The 16,031-nt window shown below is 36.7% G+C and overlaps 1 protein-coding gene across 3 annotated transcripts in view; it reads left to right on the top strand.

Annotated features, from left to right (window-relative positions):
* LNPEP (leucyl and cystinyl aminopeptidase) overlaps positions 1-14,190 on the top strand; it is a 107,584-nt gene extending 93,394 nt beyond the window's left edge. For all 3 annotated transcript variants that reach the window (XM_050795384.1, XM_050795383.1, XM_050795382.1), the window contains exons 15-18: positions 1,584-1,745; positions 3,689-3,829; positions 4,500-4,581; positions 5,173-14,190. In XM_050795384.1, the coding sequence (XP_050651341.1) occupies positions 1,584-1,745; positions 3,689-3,829; positions 4,500-4,581; positions 5,173-5,304 (517 nt within the window). In that variant the 3' untranslated portion in view covers positions 5,305-14,190. The remainder of the gene's footprint in view (positions 1-1,583; positions 1,746-3,688; positions 3,830-4,499; positions 4,582-5,172) is intronic.
* The last annotated feature ends 1,841 nt before the right edge of the window (positions 14,191-16,031 follow it).

The raw sequence follows: 16,031 nt of genomic DNA, 5'->3' as shown, positions 1-16,031 counted from the left end.
ACAGTTCAGTAGTGTTAAGTATATTCACATTATTGTGTACTTATTTTCAGAACTTTTACATCTTGCAAAACTGAAACTCTGTACCCATTGAATAATTCCTCACTTCCTCTCTCCACCAGTCCCTGGTAACCACTATTCTACTTCCTGTTTTTGTGAGTTTGACTACACTGTGTATCTCATATAAGTAGAGTCATAGAGAATTTGCTTTTTTGTGACTGGCTTATTTCATTTACCATAATGTCTTCAAGGTTCTTCCATGTTGTAGCATGCATTAAAATTTCTTTCTTTCTTTCTTTTCTTTTTTTTGGAGACGGAGTCTTGCTCTGTCACCCAGGCTGGAGTGCAGTAGTACGATCTCAGCTCACTGCAACCTCCACCTCCTGGGTTCCAGTGATTCTCATGCCCCAGCCTCTGGAGTAGCTGGGATTATAGGCATCTGCCACCACACCTGGCTAATTTTTGTATATTTAGTAGAAATGAGGTTTCACTGTGTTAGCCAGGCTGGTCTCGAACTCCTGACCTCAGAAAATCTGCCCACCTAGGCTTCCCAAAGTGCTGGGATTATAGGCATGAGCCACCACACCTGGCTAAAATTTCTTTCTTTTTAAAGGCTGAATAATTTTCCATTGTATGTATATACCACATTTTGTTTATCCATTCATTCATGGACAGACCTTTGTGTTGCTTGTACCTTTTAGCTATTGTGAGTAATAATGCCATGCACATGGGTATGCAAATATCTCCTAGAGACCCTGCTTTCAGTTCTTTTGGGTATATACCCAGAAGTAGTATTGGTGGATCATATGGCAATTCTAGTTTTAATTTTTTAAGGAACTGCCATATTGTTTTCTACAGCAGCTGTACCATTTTATATTCCCAACAACAGTGCACAAGCATTCCAATTTCTCTACATCCTTGCCAGCACTTGCCATTTTCTGGGTTTTTTGATAGCAGCCATCCTAATGGGTGTGAGGTGATAAACAGTGTCTTAATTTAGAAATAAAACATGGCAGGTAGAGTTAGCAGTTAATAGAAAAGCTGTTGGTGGTAATTGATTCTCTCCAGCTCCTTACCATACATTTTGGAGAGAAGATTCAAGCATCAGATGAAGAGTTGGGGTGGAGGATTTGGATAACCTTTTGAGGTCTTTCCAAGCTCTGAGATCTTAATAAAGGCAGTAGTCTATGTTTTCTCCCTGTACCCCATTTACTGCTATATTTCTACCCTGAAACTTATCACACTGAATTGTAATGCATGTGTTTATTGCTCTATACTTTGGAATAGCCTGTGAGTTCTCAGAAGACAGAGGCTCTCATTCCTCTTCCGCTCCCTAGTGTCCAGCCTGTTGCCTGCCTAGTTCTTTGTGAGTTCTCAGTGAATATTAAATTGAACTGATGTATCCATAATTGCACTACTAGGGAAATAGCAGTCACTGAATTAAACTTTTTCTCGACCCTAAATTGTGTACTCAAACTTGTTATTATTACCGACCCTCACACCAGAAACTCCACCACAGCCAACTCTTCACCTTTGTATTCAGAATATTTTCTTGTTATTCTCATGTTTGACCACCTCTCTTACAGCCTGCCTACTGACGTCATGACAACTGTGTTCAAAGTTGGAGCAAAAACTGACAAAGGCTGGTCTTTCCTTTTGGGCAAATACATTTCTATAGGCTCTGAAGCAGAGAAGAACAAAATACTAGAAGCACTTGCCAGCTCAGAGGATGTGCGGAAGCTTTACTGGTATGAAACCACCCGAGGAATATGATATACAGAAACCAAAAGAATACAAACACCGTGCTCCTGGGTAGGAGCTCATTGTTGAGGGGATCTCCTTTCCTCCCTCTGTTACAGGCCAGGCCTAAGTTGGACAGTGTGCTGAGGAGATCACAGGTGCTGGGCTTTATCTTTATGGACAAGCAGAAAATCCTTTGCCCAAAAGGGATTGCAAGATGTCAGGAGTCACAGCCCCCCTCCTACTCCTTGCTCAAAAAGTCTTCCTCCCCTTGGAGTGTTGTCTTGTACCCCACAATTGGTACTCCATATTTTGGGACCAAAGCATTGCTTTGTGCAAGCTGTCATTTTAAAAATGCAGACATTTCAGAAAAAGATAACATATTAAACCTTCTGGGTTCTATGTTCATATGAATTTATTTGTCAGACTTTTCCTTTTTAATAGGTAGTGATGAAGGCCCAGAAGTAGGAGTGTCATATGGATGAAGGTAGGGCAGCAAGTCAGGCCTCCTGACAGAAAGAACAGGCAGTGGTGGGGTCGAGGAGCTCTACGTAGCCAAGAGGAATATGGAGGTATCTGGTGTAGCGAAAGAGCACAGATGTTAAAAGTCGCACTGAGGATAGAAGGAGGCTTCTGGGTCTCATTACTTCTGTTGTATGATTTTGCTCAGACAAATCTTGATAGTGTCCCAGAGATGTCCTCAGTACCTGTCCAGACGCACTTACCAAAAGATACACTGTAAATAGTCATTTTCTTTAAAGTATTAGCCAACCTCTGACTTAACAAATAGAGAAAAATCATTGTTTTTAAACTGTACTAGTAATACACTAATAATGCCCATGATAAAGTATTCAAACAGTACCTAAGAATATAGAGTAAAATATGAAAGCATTTCTCATGATCCTTCACTTCCATTCTCGTTTTCTCTGTTAACAACAGTGTCAGTCCTGGTCTTTGTATTCATCTGTGGGAATAGATATATGTACAGATGTATGTATGTACATACATATATACCTACATATTTAACCTCATTTTAAAAACCACATTAGTTTTATACCATACTCAGTGTTTTGTGACAGTCTTTTTAGTGAATGATCAGTCTATGAGATTTTCCATGTCACTTCATGAAGCCTGCTTTATAAAAAAAGAAAAAAAAAAAAAAACTAAAGTGTTTTTATGGCTTCATAATATTCTGTAGTATGGCTCTATCATAATTTATTTAACCCATCACGTTCTGTTGTGCTTTTGTTTTTTTCCCTCCTAAAAATACTGCCACAGTCTTGGAGTAGGGGGTGGTTTCTCACTGTAAACAGATAGTATAGCATAGTAGATGAGAACTGCTTTCGTTCAGATATCAGGCTTTGGTATTTATTACTGTGTAACTGTGGGTCAATTAGATAACCTCAGTTTCTTCAACTATAAAATTGAGTTAGGTAGTATTAATAAATACCTACTTTATAGCATTGTTGTGTCAAGGACTTAGAACATTATTTAGTACATAGTGTCAGTAAATGTTTACTATGAACATTAATAAGAGTATATTCTGAAATGTATCCTAATTTTCAAATAATTCAAATGGCCTAGTTTTTTTAAGAATAGTAGTATAACATACCTGCCCATTCAAATCAAATAAGGTTTTTACCAGAAAAAAATACCCACCTCCCGAATTGTAATAAATTCTACCAGAATTTATTTCCAAAATGTTTTTACTATTTAAAAACTGTTTATTGTCATGTGACAATATAGGTAAATGTCTGTTTCATTGGTGAGTTCTTTCTTGGTTAAAAAAATGACATTTTCAATCTATAGATCAATCATAGACTAACGCAACAGTTATTTCTTGAGTTGCTACAGAGCTTTAATTAGGAAACCATACTAATTTTAATTTAAGTTCAGTCATCACTTCTTCATGAATAATAATTTTGGAGGCTAAATCTGCTTTGCTCTTCAGGTTAATGAAAAGTAGCCTGAATGGAGATAACATCCGAACACAGAAGCTGTCTTTTATCATTAGAACAGTGGGTCGACATTTTCCTGGACACTTACTGGCATGGGATTTTGTCAAAGAGAACTGGAATAAGCTTGTACAGAAGTAAGTTTCTCAGAGAACTATTAACTTTTAGTATTCTCAAGTTGTGCATTTGAAAAAAGCTCCCAGTGTTGTGTTGGCTCAAAGAAGTTAGGATTTTCTGTGAGAGGAAAAATACTTCCATGACAGTTTAATTGAAACATCCGAAAATTTTCACATTTGTTAACATAATTCCATAGCGTGAATCATTTAACAGTAGCATTCCATCTAAGTTCTAATTAAGGCTAGCCTTGCTTGGCACCAGGTTACTTAGCTCAGCATGGCTACAGACTATTTCACAGCAACCATTTAGCTATGCATATTGAAAAATACCTCTTGAAAAAACGAGATGCATTGCCAAGGCATCAGTTAAGAACTCACATTCAGCTAGATGCAGATGTAGGTTTTTTGCTTCTTTTAAATCCATAACGGCATTTCTGGGTGTACAGTGTGATCTTTGACGATATTAAGCGGATTAATAATTTGTCTACATGTTCTGAACTCTTCCCTTTTTCTGCCCACCTTTCTTTCCCGCTGGCAATAAGTATGCATAGGGCAACCCCGGTTTCCTCAGCTGTGGTTCCGGAAGGAGGATTCCACTCTGTCTTTGGCATTAAAGACTCCTTTGCACTCAGGAACAATGTTTTACCAGCAGCTGCCAAATTTTTTTGCTCTTGTTTTTGTGTTTCTTCAGGTTCCATCTGGGGTCCTATACCATACAAAGTATTGTTGCTGGATCAACTTACCTGTTTTCAACAAAGGCACATTTATCTGAGGTTGGTTTTATAAAATGCTAATACAGAGACTGGGCAACCCTCCACACACCCCGGGCAGGCTGCTCAGTTTAAGGGAGATGGTGGATTTTTGTGCTAATTCCTGTCTCTTGTCTCTGTCTTCCTTAATCAGTACTAATGATTCAGCATTGTGATTACTTCTATTACTTCTAGAGGGTGGCATATATGATAATGAGGAAAAATTCTGATTCCATTCTCTTCCCTTGTCTCCCTAATATAAATAATTTAAGGGGTCATAAAATTGTTCGGAAGAATTGCATTCTTAGGGTGAATTCGTAGCACCAAGCCTTTGGACTCTACCTTATTTATTGTTACTTAAACATCTCCTCAGTTCCATTTTAAGTTAGAAAAATGTATCCGTGTGGGAGTAAAAAGATTTCCTTTTTAAAATTATTTCAGATATCACCATATTGATTGGGAACTCCATGTAGATACCTTGAATATTAAAGTACTTCTTTCTACTGCTTTCAAGATAGCAGCATAGCCATCACTAAGTTAAAGCTTATTTTAAAAGCTGGAGTTACCTAAGGTTTATTGTCCTTCTTTTGAAATTCTTCTGTGTGGAACTTACAGGTTCAGGCATTCTTTGAAAATCAGTCAGAGGCAACCTTCCGGCTTCGTTGTGTCCAGGAGGCTTTGGAAGTCATTCAGTTGAATATCCAGTGGATGGAGAAGAACCTCAAAAGTCTCACATGGTGGCTGTAGCATGCACAACCGCACCTCATTTTGTCGCCCATTCAGAGAGCTTGTAAGCTTGGGCTCTGCTGCTTTTTCAAAAGCCAAGGTAAAGCCAGGATCGCTGCCAAGTTGTTTGCACTCTTAGGAGTTCTAGTTAGCTCAGGGCCTGACTGTATTTTTCATCCGTCTTTTCTGAAATGTCTTTGGGCAGTATGTAGTTATTTATTATAAAATTATATTCACCTAAATGCCAACCATCTACAAAAACAATGAGTAATTTTTCTACTTTGAAGATACACAAATGGGGAAAAAAAACCCTGTTTTGGAATTCTGTTCTATTCCTCAGTATACAGAAAGTTACTGACACAGTAAAACAAAGAAAGTTCTACCCTAAGAGCCACCATCACTGCAGGCCGCTGATTTGTCAGCCATCTGTTACTTCTTATTGATAGATGGTATTGGAATGTGGTACAAAGTTAGCTCTGAAGAATATGATAATGAAGACAATAAAGCATGCACTGTAAGAACTGACCTCAGGTGTGCAAATCTACTTTGATTTGGGGTTTTGATTAATTCTTAATTTTTCTGGAAAAAAGTTTAAATAATGTCTGTAACTATTGTGTTTTTTTTTCTGCAGAATAGCCAGGTGCTACAGATTTTTAAAATTTTTGTTGTATTGAAAAGCTAAACAAGGCCAAAAGGTTAAATGTTTTGAATATTTAAGACTTTCTTTTTCATCTTTTATAGCGTTACCATAGAAAACTGTTCCAAACTGAGTTAACTTTAATTATAATTATCTCATTCATAAATGGTGATAGTCCCCAAATCTGTACACCTTTATCACTCCCTGCCATAGATATACTTTAGGTTAGTATTTCTACATTCGTGGCAAGCATTTTGCTAACACCAGTGTTTTTCATTGTGACTTTTATCACTATTACTAAGAATGCAATTTAAGTTGCCTTTTGGCATCATAGATCATAGAAACTTTCTCTCTGAATCATACCCATGTGTGAATTTTCATTTTATATGATAGTGTAGCATATTATAAGCATATTTTAAAACAGGGCCTTTGAGAAATTGAAAAAAAATTTATTTGAAGTTCACCATAGTACCTTAAAGGAACAAAGAGAATGTGGGATAGGAGTAACTTGAATTCGTGTTTAGTATGGTGGGCTTTGAATTTTTTTCACTATCAGAAATCATGCTTTTGTTTAGTTAAAAATTATAGTTTTTCTTTTTTGTGTGTCCAAACTAGCATAAAAGGAGTGGTCAAAGAAGGAAAGAAAGAAAAATGGGGGAGGATGTCCAAAGCTGTATGGCATTTTACTCTTTCTGAAAGAGAAATACTGTACTTGAATTTTTGAGCTATGCAGACTTATACCTAGATTGTTGTGTTTTTTTGATTCTTAGGAGAAAAGCTGTCTTCCTAATAACTCTTGAGAACTTTATATGTTTGAAAACAGTTTCTATGTACATAAAAAGGGTAGTTACCCATTTGTGAGCACTTAAAACACTCCACAGAGTCAGTGGGAAAGGTCACCTTTTTTTATTCAGCAGGTATAAAGTTAGAATGTATGGAATTGTGAATAAAATTATATTTTATTTTATGAAAATATTTTTATATAATAAAATTTAAAAGGCTGGTAAGCTAAAAAAATAGTCGTCTTTAATCCTAGTGTGTTTTCCCCAATTTAGTCTTTTCTAAACCTTATCTGTTTTAGAGTAGAAAATATTATATCCTGAGAATCACAGAATCATCTAAGTATGTCTTATTCAACTGAGGTGATTGTAAGTCTTTATTCTTGTGCTTTGGTTAAATAAATGATAATTTAGTTGATAGTGAAAGTTAATGTGTTTTTATATTTTTGGAGTGAGGGAAAAATACTAAACTTTTGAGAGTTTTGTTGTTGTTGCTGGTTTTTTACCATGTTGTACTAAATTCCACTTTGATACAAAATTTAAATTTTGTAACTTCTCAAAATCAGTTAAGATTCTTCAGTTTTACCTGTGCTTCTTGACATCGCTCCTGTAATGTATGTTAGTTAACTCTGCATATGGCAAATCTTGTCTTGAATTATGTCATTTCTCTCCCTCTCTCTGTCTCTCTTTCTCTCTCTCTCTGTCTCTGTGTGTGTGTGTGTGTGTGTGTGTGTGGTGTGGGGGGTATTGTTATGAGTAAAACCTTATCAAAACTTGGCCTAAAAAAGAGATAACTCATGATCCATTGCTATCTTTATTACTCAAAGGCTGTTCATTCCCATGATACCAGATTCATAGTAGTTGTAGGTTTTTGTTGTTGTTGCCCTTACCTTAATTACTTATAGTTTTAGTAGGCCTTGCCTCAGTTTTTCCCACAGAATTCCATAATTTTAATATTGAACTAACCCATCTATCTAGGACTTCTAAAAACTACATCAGGAAGGTGAGGTTAAATGAGAGGTAGAACTTGTGGTGTGATAGGTATAATGGTAGCTTTCAAAGTTTTATCTTCTCAAAACATTGTCCTAGCCACTGTATTTCTGAGAACTCAGACTGAAGCACAGAAGTCACAGTATGCTTCTTTTATTTAAGCACACACATTCATGACACAAGTACTTGTTGAACAAGTGTTCTCATTGCAGAGAGGTCTACTTGAATATAGAAGGGACATCATACTAGATTATTTTAAAAGAGAAAATTGGAAATCTAGAATTGTGGAAGAAATATTTATGCTTTGGAGATCTAAAAAGTTATGAATGTAGGAATTGGATGAGTCCAGTTCTGTTAATATAAAATGGTTAGATATACTAAACTGCAAGTAGTATCAGCTTCACCATAAGCTTGGGCCTTCCTCCATCCTGTTTTATTTAAGTCTCTTTAAATGAAATTTTGTTGTCATTGTTTCAGCGTTCATGAACTTTCTTAGTATCACAGGTTCTACTTAATTTTCTTTGCCATATGTGTTTCCATTTTATGGGACATTAGCCACCATAGGAACAGAAGAGTTGTCAGAAGACTCCTGGGTATAGTGAGCAAATCAAGCTGCATCAGTATTATAGGGTACCAAACAGAATCCTTTCTATCAGGAAATAAGAAATCAATTAAGTGTTGGCTGGGCGCGGTGGCTCACGCCTGTAATCCCAGCATTTTGGGATGCCAAGGTGGGAGGACCATTTGAAGCCAGGAGTTCTAGACCAGCCTGGCCAACATGGCAAAACCCCATCTCTACTAAATTATAAAAATTAGCTGGGCGTGGTGGTGCACACCTGTAATCCCAGCTACTTGGTAGGCACGAGAATCGCTTGAACCCAGGAGGTAGAGGGTGCAGTGAGCCAAGGTTATGCCGCTGCACTCCAGCCTGGTTGACAGAATGAGACTGTCTCAAAAAAAAAAAAAAGAGTTAAGTGTTGATTTTGTTGGATTACTGACAGCTTGTTGAGGTGGATTTTAAAAAGAGTCTGTTCAAACCAAAGTACCTGGAACCATAATCTGCCATCAGATTGCTAAACATTCACATAATCCCCATGTTTCACAGGGCTACAGAGAAGGCAAATACATCTCAGGTGAGCCACTTCCAAGGAGAGCAGTTCCTGGGCTGCAAAACTAGATCTGGATTTTGTTACTTGGGCCTCTCTAAAAACCGAGGTCATGGATATGACGTAGCTTTTCTTCTCACCTTTGCCATTGTTACTTTTGTATTTATGAGAATTAAATCTCTTTTTAAAGAGCTTCCTTCCCCCTTTACCCCATTTGTGTTTTTTAAAACTAAGGTATATATATTTGCTTGTTTTTGCATTCTTTTATTTTGTGCTCCATTCCCTGCTTTGCCAAGTAAGTACCACATAAAAGTGGAGGTGCAAAAGTATGGTAAATCTCCTCCCTTAACCTTATTGCCTGCGTGGGTGATAGCTAAGAGAAAAGTTGATCGATTTTTTTCAGTGTTTTTTTTGGGAGTATATACTTTTAAAATGTACATATATGTTTTTGATAGTTTTTGTATTATTTCATTTTGTATATTTTTTTCCTGATGAAGAGTGATATATCATCCTATGAAAATTTCATCTACCCTTCCCATGTTACCTATATGGGCAATAGCTACAGACTAGTTATTTGGTTTCCTTCTTTGGAAGAAGGTGGTAATGTTGAGAGGAGAGCAGGGTATGTTCTTTTAAAAGTGTGTACAGATGTTTTTGCTATTTTGTGTTATTTCATTTTGTATATCATTCATCCATTTTGTGGACGTGTAGCTAAAACGTGGTGGTCCAAAAGCATGACAGATGTTCCCTTTGCCTTTATCCTTATTGTTCGCATGGACAGTAACAAACAGAGCAGTCCTAGTTGCTGTTGTTTTGATCTAGTCTTGGGGGCTGGGGTTGTATATTCTTTCAAGTGTGTATAAATATTATGCCACCTTTTTATACTTCATTTTATACTTGTTTCCTTGTATGGATGCATATATAATGAAAACTGAGGTTCAGAGTATGACAAATCTCTTCTTTTCCCTTTTCCTTATTGCCTATTTAGGCAGTAGCTAATAGAGTACTTTGTTTTGTTTTGGGGTGTGGGAGAGAGTGGAGTATGCACTTAATGTATATAAATATACTTGCTACTACATTGTATTACTAATTTAGTTCACACTGTGTCCTCATGGACATGAAAGTACCAATGAAATGTGGAGATCTCGATGTGTAACAGTCTCCCATTCTCCTCATCACTTATTGACTACTGGGAAGTAGCTAACAGAGTAGTTGTCAATGGAGTATTTGAGGTGAAGGGGAGCGATGGGGAAGGTAGGAAAATGCACTTAATGTATATACTTGTTTTTACTACTACATTGTATTAATTCATCGGGTGCCCAGACTGAATGGTACCTAATGAACCATGGAGTTCCAGATGTATAACAGTCTCCTCTTTTCCCTTTCCCTTATTGCCTATGTGAGCAATACTTAGAGTAGTTTGGGTTTATTGAAGATTTTTTGCTAGGAGAGAGAAAATGGTTTCAGGGTAAAAGTATATACTTTAAACGTGTATATAAATGTTTTTGCTACTTTTCTGTCACTACCTTTCTTACCTTGTCCTTTACATGGATATATGAAGAAAATTGAGGTTCAGACTGTAACAACTGTCCTCTTGTCCCCTTCCCTTAGATTGCCTGTGTGGGCAGGTGTCTAAGAGAGTAGTTGATTAGCTTCAGGGATTCTTCTGTGGGTATTGGGGTATATACTTTTGTATATGTATGTACATATTTTTACTTCTTTATTATAGTGTTTCATTGGGTACCCGGTCCTTCACTTGGACGTGTAGGTTCCTAATGAGCTGTGGAGTTATGGATGTATAACAGTCTCTTCTCCCTTAACCCTTTTTATGTATATGGGCAATAATTTTAAAGTAGCTTGGATTTTTTGAGGTTTTGAGGGGCGGGAGGGATCTAAGGGCAGATTATATACTTTTTAAAAATGTATATATACTTTTCATTACTATATTGTATTATTTCATGCTGTACCCAGTCCATTGCTTGGACTTACAGGTACCTAATGAAACGTGGAGGTCCGGATGTATGAAAATCTCCTCTTTTCCCCTTTCCTTATTGCCTCTGTGGGCAATAATTATAAAGTAGTATAGATGGTTTTTCTTTTTTACTCTATCTCCCTATCTCCAGGAGGGTGGGGTGTGCACTTTTAGAAATGTATATAAATGTTCTTGCTTCTTTTTCCTGTTACTTCATTGTGTGCCAAGGCCTTTCCATGGATACTTAGGTACGTAATGAAAATTGAGGTTCATTCTATGAAAAAATCTCCCCTTCTCCCCTTCCCTTATTGCCTGTTTTGGCAATGACTAGTAGAGTAGTTTAACGGATTTATTTTTTTGGTGGGGGGAGGTGGGGGAATTTCTGGGTGTGTCTTTTTTTTTAATGTATATAAAAGTTTGCTAGTTGTTGTTGTTGTTGTTGTTCTTTCACTATCAACACAGTTTTTTGTTTAGAGTTGTAGGAATCAAATGTAATGAGGGACCCAGACCCAGGAGTGTGGTAAATATTCTTTCCCTTCCTCAGAGCCTGTGTATGCAAGCAAATAGTATATGAGCACTACAGGGCTTGGGTTTTGGTTTTTTGCTTTTGAGGGTGTTAATGAGGAGTGAGATTGTGAGAGGAAAAGGCAAGATATATAATTTTTTAATGTATATAAATGTTTTGCCCCTTTTTGGTGTTAACTTCATTTTGAATCTGGTCCTTTGTATGACCACTTAGGTACTTAATAGTAATAAAGTTGAGATTAACTCTATGAAAAATATCCCATACTCCCCATCCCTCATTGCCTAGGGGGCAATGGTAGAATAGATGTTTGGTTTCTTTTGGGGGGTGTCGGGGGGGGTGTGTGTGTGTGTGTGTATACACACACAAGAACACACGTATTTATATACTATACACACACATTTTAATGTATATAAATATTTGCTACATTCTGTGTTATATAATGTGGTACCCAGTCCTCTGCTGGGACATGTATGTATATAATGAAACATGGAGGTCCAGACGTATGATAACTCTCCTCTGTTTCCCTTCCCTCATTGCCTGCAGGGGCAATAGTTTCATATCTTGGGTTTTTTATTGTTTAATTTTTTTTGTGGGGAGGGGTTCTTTGGGTGGGTAATAGGGGAAAGGACAGTGTCTATACTTTTTAAAGATGTATATAAATGTTTTCATGTTATTGGTTTTGTACCTAGTCCTTTGCATGGATATATAGGTACCTAATGAAAATCGAGGATCAGTGTATGACAAATCTCCCATCCTCCCCTTTCCTTATTGCCTGTGTCGGCAATAGCAAGTAGAATAGTTGTGTGTTGTTTACTTACTTGTCTGTTTTGGAGAGATTTCTCTTTTTGGTAGGGGAATATTCTTAATAAGTATAAATATGTTTTCATATCTTTATTTCATTTTGTAGTCTTTTGCATGGCTATGTAGGGACCTAATGAAAGTTAAGTTTCATAATATGACACCTCACTTCTTCTTTTCCTACATATGTGGTTATTTTATTTCATTCTCTAGGATCTATTCCATTAAGGATACAAGTATATAGATGCACATACATCGTTTGCTTCTTTTTTCCCCCATTATTTTCCTTTAGCACTAAGTCCCTTGCAAGGGATCTGACTGTACCTAACAAAAATAAAGACCTACTAAATCCCTGCCATCTGGCTGGAAGGTGTAGCAGTGTAGTGATGTAACTAATGGCAACAAGTGTGCAGCAGATAAAACAGGCTCGGCTATGGTTGAGTTCTGAAAGCTCATTAGATCCAGCATTTCTTATGTTGATTCAAATTGAATGAGATAGTGAAAAGGGACCTGTGCTTTTGTAAATTCTAGAAAGGCAAGAGGACAGTATTGAATAAAGGTGTGTTTAAACTTCATTGCTCGTATATCTTTTAGTAACTGGTAAACCGGCGAAGCTGATAAGCCAATAAGAGTGCTGTCTAGAACTCATTTGCAAACCCTTAAGAGTAGCTTCTTTTTGAGGCCTGGACTTCTAGTTCATCTATAGAAGTCTATTATGATTCCATCAATTGCATAGCTTGTGTACCTGGTAGAAATTGTTTGTTGGAGTGACCCTTTTGAGTTATTGACATGGCTCCGATGAATAGAACATGAGCCCCAAAACTAAATCCAAAAGGAATTTTCTATCTTTCATCCCCCACATGTGGCAAGACAAGTTAGCCCTTTCCTACCCAGAGTTCTTTTGTGTGACTACATCTTTCTCCTCTGTTCTCCATTGTGTGCTTTCCTTTTTGTCTTTAGTGCCTACACTGTTAGGTGTTTTCTTCACTGGCATTCACAAATTTAAGCCATTGCTGCCTCATTAGCCTTGTATTTTGTGTGCATATCATGTATCCAGAACTGTATGTTCACTTTAAGCATTCTTACATCACACTGTCTCTTCATCTACCATATGGTAAATGTTAAAACACCACATTTGTCTGCATCAGAGAAAATGCATGTGCACACATCCTCCCTCCCTCCCTCTCTGCTCTCTTCCCTTCTTTCAAGTCTCTTAGCATTGTTTGTTTTCCCATTTCTGATACTACTACTCCATGCTGAAGATTTGCCATATTACTATTTTGGAAATATTGAATGATAGAACTCCTAGAAAATTTTCAAAGAAATGTTATATACTGTATATCAAACTCTCAGGTTCTAGTGTTGAAAAAGCCTATACTTTGCTATTACTTATACCTGCTGCCATAGAAAAAACTAAGTTTATTCATGACACATTTAAATTTGATCATAAATAAAAGAAAAAAGGGCACCTTTTTCGGAGTTAGTCATGGTAGTCATTAGTGATATTTCTGAACAGTTCTTAACTTAAAATACTTCAAAAGAAGTAAAGGTCATGGCTTAGCTGAAGGAAATGCTCCAGAAATTGGACTTTATAAACCATCAGTACAATAATATGCTGTGTATGTCTGTGTATATAAAATGAGAATTATGGCATAATTGGAGCATTTGCATTATCAACAAACTCAGATTGAGACAAAACTTCGTCTTACAGCTGTCTTGATTAAAGCCAAGTGTTCCATGTTGCTGTGAAGAATAGCCTCTTTCAAATACTTTGGAAAGTAGTCACTTGGAAACGTGTAAAGGTATTACATTTTTATATTTAAACACCTATAGAGATCTTCAATTCCTTGAGTCTGAGCTTGTGGGTGGAATTCTAAATTTGTATCATAATCTGTCTTTTGTGAAAGATTTTGAAAATATGTATATATAATATTGTATATGCAAATTGTGTTGTTTCACTTGTAAAGGGAAAAGGCTTATTTTTCTTTATATTTCTGATAACTTGTTTTGCATATGACCAGCACTGACTGAAAGGCATGTGTAACTGCAAACACTGTTGCTTTTTTTGTGAAATGAAAATAAAAGTATTTAAATACAAATATTGTGTGGACTCTTTGGATTAACGTATATATAAAGTGGTATTTCTTCTTAGGTTATGACCTCTACCAGGGCAGCTCCTGTACTCATTGTCTTTTGTGGTTAGTTTTTTTATTTCACCAGTATCCAGTATCTTTATTGCATATACCTCAGTTGACATTTGACATTTGGAGGTGGCTAATTCTTTGTTGTGGGGGCTATTCTGTGAATCATAGGACATTTAGCAGCATCCCTCCCATGCCAATTGCAACTAGTTGCCAATAGCAACTCTTGTCCCCAGTTGTGACAACTAAAACCTCTCCTCCAGACATTGCCAAATGTCCCCTGAGGTGAGGGTTAAAACTTTGAGTGGATGCATAGGGCGGAGAACTAAGTAACAGTCACGGGAGCTCCATCAGGACCATTATTTACTGTTTGGACTAAAGCAGTTCTTGCAAACACTCAGGTCACCTAAGTAGCCAGCTGATGCAGTAGTCATACAGTACCTAAATCAGTGTGAGAAATGTCATACATGTCCTATGCCAGTGAAACCAAGGAACACTGTCTTACTTTGAAGGTGAGACACTGGATGTTATCAGGGAAATATCCCTTGTGTTGATTCACATATAAGTAGGAGTATGAGTGCACCTTTTTAGAGGCACACTGCCACGGTTACATTCCTGGTCAGGTCTACAAAAGGAGCTTCTTGGTTCTGTCTGCATGAGTATCCTTGAGGGAGAGTTGAGAATTTCTTAGGCTTCCAGATATATGAACTAGAATAAGAGATCTTTGAGAAAAATAAAATGAAGACATAAACAGCCACTAAACCCATAGGGCAGCCCATGTTCAATCCTGCATGTAGGACCCAAAGATCTCTGTAATTTTTAACTTGAGCAAAATTATTGGAATATTACTATTATCACGTAACAAAAGGTAACAATTTCAAGAAATTTAAATACTTGAAAGGCTATGAAATAATTAGGCTGGTATCAATCAGAACTAGAATTGATTTCTGGTTCAATCATTTTCCACTTAGAGAGTTGTTACTAATTCCTGTTTGCCTCAGTTTCCTCCATTTATAAAACCGAGATACTGCCTACCTACCTACCTTGCAGGGTTGTTAGCATTAAATAAAATAACCTATAAATTGTTTAGTATATTGCCTGGCCCAGGCAGAGTAAGTATTAACTGTCATTGTTGAAACTCCCAGCTGCTTAATGAGGTGTATGGATATTAATATCTTCAGCTACAGATGGAAATGAGTTTTTAAAATTGAATAAGGTTATATAACTTGCCAGTCAGGAAATTACAGAAATAATTTTAGTCTAATATGCTTTTTATTTAAGCCTTAAATATGCAAAGATTTTGAGAGGCATTATATTAGAAAAAACGTGGAGTTATATAGGTTTCACAACTGAAGTTAATTCTGGCTGTCGCTGAATTTGGTTAATTAAAAGTAGATACAAAACAAAATCCTGACTCTTGACTAATCTGCAAATCATTAACAATGACAGTTAATACTTACTCTGCCTGGGCCAGGCAATATACTAAACAATTTATAGGTTATTTTATTTAATGCTAACAACGCTGCAAGGTAGGTAGGTAGGCAGTAATAACATGCAGTATTAATGCAGTAATAACATGAAGAACAGGTATATAGGAAAATACACCTGGTGCTTCCTAGGTACTCCACAATACTCCACAAATACTCATTTCCTTCCCTCAGTTTATTTGCCTAAGTATGCAAATGAATCAAGCATACCTAAGTCTCCATTCTAGCTAGAAAAAAATTGTTTGCAACTTATGCATTAGAGGGCATGATGGAGAAAAGTTGGCCAAATATTTTAGGACCTCGGATTACTAG

Source organism: Macaca thibetana, chromosome 6, assembly GCF_024542745.1.
Source record: "Macaca thibetana thibetana isolate TM-01 chromosome 6, ASM2454274v1, whole genome shotgun sequence".
Taxonomy (NCBI): Eukaryota; Metazoa; Chordata; class Mammalia; order Primates; family Cercopithecidae; genus Macaca; species Macaca thibetana.
The sequence above is the reverse complement of the archived record's forward strand: the minus strand, read 5'-3'. Positions and strand labels throughout refer to the sequence as shown.